The 5,611-nt window shown below is 38.6% G+C and overlaps 1 protein-coding gene across 2 annotated transcripts in view; it reads right to left on the minus strand.

The window, feature by feature from the left end:
* LOC111085958 (transmembrane protein FAM155B-like) overlaps positions 1 to 5,150 on the minus strand; it is a 74,974-nt gene extending 69,824 nt beyond the window's left edge. For both annotated transcript variants that reach the window (XR_002610726.1, XM_022386947.1), the window contains exon 1: positions 3,914 to 5,150. Coding sequence is in view for 1 of the 2 variants with exons in the window: in XM_022386947.1 (XP_022242655.1) it covers positions 3,914 to 4,462 (549 nt within the window). In the remaining variant the exon portion in view is untranslated. The remainder of the gene's footprint in view (positions 1 to 3,913) is intronic.
* Positions 5,151 to 5,611: the final 461 nt, after the last annotated feature.

Consider the following 5,611-nt stretch of genomic DNA (forward strand, 5'->3'; position numbering starts at 1 on the left):
AATTTAGCAGTGTAAGACTAGAGGGAAGGCAGCTAGTCATCACCACCCACCGCCAACCCTTGGGCTACTATTTTACCAACGAATAGTGGGATTGACCGTCACATTATAACACCCCCACGGCTGAAAGGGCGAGCATGTTTGGATGGGACAGGGATTCGAACCCGCAACCCCAAGATTGCGAGTCGAGCGCCCTAACTACCTGGCCATGCCGAGCCTAGTAATAAGTAACCAAGGAAACTGTGTGAGGTGAAGAGCTTTAGTAATAAGTAACCAAGGAAGTTGTGTGAGGTGAAAAGCGATTAAAATGATATTTTTAGATGGTTGTAAAATGACCAGGCTTATTTTAAATATTAAATCAAATATTTGACGAGACAAGTCTCTGTTTATAAACTGCATACATTATTTTTTACCAATTCGATCGAATAACAAAGAAACAGCAACAAGAACTTATATTTCACAAAAGAATATTTTCTCCCATTTATGAACGTTATTGAGAAGCATGTGACATTTTGCTAACTCTCGCGTGAAAAACCCGTTATTTTGTTCTAAACGGTATTTTGCCATTCCTCACTCCAGTACTCACTCGGTATCGTAAGCATCCATATGTCACGTGGATGCATCATAAAGCTGTCATTTAATTAAGGAGGGGGGGGGGGTCCTAATGTTTGCTTAAGAAACATGGCGAGCGCGAGAGAGAGATGCACGTACCCATCTGTTCATTTCTCAACTCGAATACCCTATATCGCAAGGCAACAAGCTCATCTTATCTAGGTAATCATTGCTGACTTGACAGGTTTAACTCGAGTACATACAATTTCCGTTTCCTTACAGGATTAAGTAAAATAAAAGTTTCAAGGGATATTTCGTGACATAAGCCTTATTATCCTCTACTTGAATGTACAAGTTCGCGTGCAAGCTGTATAGAAGAAAAGTAAAACATTTACGTGGTGTTATAAAATTCGACTTGAATATTGTTTACTAAGTCACGTGTATAAGGAACCCATTTTCATCACTTTACCATGTTAGAGTGAGGTTAGTCACTTGTTTTTTGTCATGGCAAATATTGCAGTAATGACAAAACGATAAATATCTGTGTAATTCTAGCCTTCTTTTTCTCAGCTAGCCATTGTCTTCTATATGATGTCTCCAGCAGTTTTAACCGCGGAAAAAAAAGTGTAGAAATGTTTAAGAACAACCTTCTCAGCTACTTTCTTGAATGATATGTAAAAGTTGAAAATCCTCACAAGTCAGCAATGATTCAACAAGTAGCTGATGATTTGCTGAACTACAGAAAGGCTTAACTCAAACTTGTACTGATAAAGTATCTGAGTTTGTTGCACAATAATTTATTTATTTAATTTTACCCACGAAACATTTAGCGCGGGCCTGAAAGAACGCTTACCTGAGAAATCTTTATAGCAATCGACATTCACGCATCAGTAACTAAAAATCTTAATCCCTTTTTATAACCTAATATAAAATCTCGAGAAATCATGTGATATTGTAATTTTTAATAAATCACATACTGGTCTAAAACCCAAGGTTAAAAACATAAATTTAAAACTAAACAATACCGATAGTATCAGAAGTTAACTCGTGTAGCAACAATAATGCGTTAAGGCTTACGATGGCATAATAGACAGTGATATTAGATAGAGATTGGTATGCTAAGACTGTCATTTATTTTATTATCAGAGGCAAAGATGCCCCAAGATTCTCTACAAAACGCGAAAAATTCGTTTGGTTCTTATTTATAATGTCACTGTCCTGCGGTTTCTAAGAAATATTGCAGTAAGTAACTTTTTTTAATCAAAATATTAACGTGTGGTGTGAATAGTAGTATTTATTTATTTTCAACATATCGATACAAACAGATCAGCGCTACTGCATCTATGTAATAACATTGCTCTAGCTTGCCTCAGTAACCCTTAATAAGGCATAGGAAAACGTAAGCGTAAAATCATGCTCGCCCTTTCAGCCGTGGGGGCGTTATAATGTGACGGTCAATCCCACTATTCGTTGGTAAAAGAGTAGCCAAAGAGTTGGCGGTGGGTGGTGATGACTAGCTGCCTTCCCTCTAGTCTTACACTGCTAAATTAGGGACGGCTAGCGCAGATAGCCCTCGTGTAGCTTTGCGCGAAATTCAAAACAAACAAACAAACAAACAATAAGCGTAAAATAAACAAATAATACAGATTTTGTTTTTTTACTTGCTGTGCTATGTAAACTTATAAGTCATTCACATTAGATAAAACATTAATATATGTAAAAGTATCATCCGCTGTTGTTGTTTTCAGTTTGTGATTTGACCCATTGTTCTTTGATATTTCATTAATTTTTATGTTTAATTTATCTATGCTTGGCCTTAGGTATACATTATTGTTTATTGTATTTTCTGACATTCAATACATTAGGCCCGTGGCTCTTCTACCGGTATTGTAACGCTTTTGTGGGTGGGTCTTTTATCTACTGTTTTCTAGTGGTTAGCGTGCGAGACTGCGAATCAAAAGGTCCAGGGTTCGAAACATAATGCTGCTAACTACGCTTTGAGGTATGGGCGCGTTATAAAAACGATAAGTTTTATCCCGATATTCTCTTCATTGTACCATTTTTTTCAGGTACCACTGATACCTGACATCCTCAGAGGTACTTCCTTTTTCTATACAAACTAAGCTGACCCTAAATAGTTTTGCAACAAGAATTTAAACACATTATTCGGAAGTAAAATAACGCGAAGAAATCCCTCCCACACAAAATACTACATAGGTCGCTCGAGCCGACTAAAAAAAAAAAGCATATAAAGTCATTTGTTAAAATCTAATCTATCATAGTAAAACTCGGTTTTTGTTTGTCCTGAAAATGCGCGCGCACCTAAATATCTAAACACGCATGCGCGCGCACTTCATTTCAACGGATGTAAACAAAAGGCGGATGTAAATATACTTAATAGACGTTTTGTACAATAACATATTAAGAGCTTAAAGTTTTTAAAAAGTTCTAACGTTAGGCCGTAGAATAACATCATAAGTATATTTATTGATAGCATGTATAGGTAAGGAAAGTTTGGTCTCAACTAAACTAAAGCAAAAACATACACAAATTATGGTGCTAATTTATCTCTTTACCAAATATAGACCGTATATAATAAAGGCATATTAATCGATGTTAGGCCTAAGACAAGTGAATTTACAGATTTCGGCGTTTAGAATTCTTTTGTATTATGCTAGAAATCCTGTATTTAAAGAAGTACTGTTGCAATAAAGATAGTGATTTGGCCACAAATATTTTGCGGGTCTCTGCTAGTACACAAATAATTCTACTGTATTTTTTCATTACACTTAATTTTTTTTTCTCAACATGTGCCATAAATATAAAATATTTCTACCTTTAATCGTTACTTACCAAGATTAACGGCTTGTGTGATAACTGCTTTACAAATGACGTGTGTTAGTAGCTAAATACTTATTGATCACCAATCAACCACGAATAACATTTTATGATACTACACGCTTTGATTATTAAGGTAGTTCTCTACAGGGGGCAGGGTTGTCCGGTTTATTGCATTGAATCAGACTTTTATAAAGTCAAAACCTAGACTTTTACTACCGTGATACTTAACACGACGGTACAATCAAATCAAACGTATTTATATTGACCAGGTATTTTATATATATTATTGGATAAACAAAATAGTTAACGAGAGTTAACGTGAATTAGGGGATGATGTTTCTTCGGTCCTCAATGAACTTTGACACTAAAAAACTGTTTTTATATTATTTTTTTAATAAATTTACGCAGTGGGATATTTTATTATTAAGAATATTCTGTTTATTGATAACGATGTGTTTGATACTATACAAAGAAAAATAATGGTAAATATGTGAGTTATTATTTTTATTTTTTTTTAACTTACCTTACATTCTGGACAGGAAAACTGGACTGTATATTCTCCTCCACAATCATACCGGTTAAGCAACGATTCAAACTCGCACATCATTTGGCGAGCTAGGTCGTCAAGGTCACGGATTGAGGTCAAAGTGTTTAGACACTCTTCTACTGAACCTTCGATGACAAGAGTTCGGCTCCGGGGCTCGAGCACCGATAATAGAGGGTAGTGGGAACAGAAGCAAGGATTCAGTTGTACGAAGTGTTTCTCCCGCTCTCTGCCCGGGGACAGGGCGCACAGGTACTCCAAGGAAAGGCACTGGGATTGGCGTGAACCACGCGACATCGGACAGGTAGGACTTACCTTAGAACTGGAAGTGGAGTCTAAAAGAAAATCGTCTGACATCCAAGGGTTATGGAAATGCGTGGAAACACTTAAACAGGTTACGAAGTTGTCCAGTAACACGACCGTGAAGAATAGCAGAGAGGCCAAGCACGGCCGCCATCTCTGCGACACTTTCCGATATGGCTTTTCTAATGAAGGCGTGCGGCTCCCATCGTCAGACTCCAGTGTCATATTTCATTGGATTAAGAAATGAAGCAAGAGCAGGAAGCTAGCAGGGGCCTCGGGGCAGGCTGACCTACCCGTCGCTGGTCCGAGTTGCCCCTGCTCGCCCGCCCTCTCCTGGCCCGCTCGAAGGTAACCTTCCGCGTTAACACCTTCCGACCACTTCATCTTTAGCTTGACAACTTAGCCATTTAACGCCATGTTTAGATGAAACTTTCTACTCCTTGTTAAACGAAAACACTGCGCATGCCCACGGTAAATCGGGGTGGTGTCAAAAATGATGAAATTCTGTTGGTAAGAAGAGGAAGAGGAAGACGGGAAATCTAGTTTACATAACTAGACTCGTGTCTGGGAGCTACTAGCGTCAGCCAGCATCATCAACTCTGAGTGTACGTGGTGCGCTTGCGCGAACTTCCTCCGCGGTTTCTGCCACTGCGGGGATGCGGTCCAACTGCAGCCTAGCAACCAAGAGTATAGGGGAAGAAAAAAAGGGGAAGACAGTTAGTTACCCAGGCAGATGGGAGGATCTGGAATTAGTTGAAAATTTAATTTTTTTTTACGTGGCGCAGATCCTGACATGAACCTAAACATGATAAAAACGTAGTCTGTTGTAAGTGTTCCCTCAACAAGTGGACACAACAGTGGGTATCGACCCTTGCGTGAGCTGCTGCCTTCAGATGGTATGCGTTCATTCAGCAACGTCAATAGACTGGCAGCTAAGGGCCTCTGATGCTTGGGATTAGGCCAAACTTGGCACATTGCCTACTATTACTAAGATCGATTAGATGGAATTTGACGACCGGAAATGACAACAGTCGTGGGTTTCAGTACCGCACAAAAGTTTTAAGTGCTCAAAGAGTCAGTAACTTTCATGGTCAGGCGAGTGCTTCCTATTAATGGGTTTTACACATTCACTACTCATAGAGGATAGAGGAGTGTTTCTTTAAAGAATAAATGGATCCCTTATCTATTTTATGCTTCAAATTTTAAATGGACAATAATAAACTTTGATTTCAAGAACTAAGCCAGGCCAACGCGTAGTGATAAAAAACAAACCTTTTGTCTCCATGACGACATTCATCTAATTTATCTACTGTGAAGCGTCCACGAAAACACAACAACAAGTTTTTTATTTCACCGTGACTCGCCCCCCCCCCC

The sequence above is a fragment of the Limulus polyphemus genome, unplaced genomic scaffold (assembly GCF_000517525.1).
Source record: "Limulus polyphemus unplaced genomic scaffold, Limulus_polyphemus-2.1.2 Scaffold738, whole genome shotgun sequence".
Taxonomy (NCBI): Eukaryota; Metazoa; Arthropoda; class Merostomata; order Xiphosura; family Limulidae; genus Limulus; species Limulus polyphemus.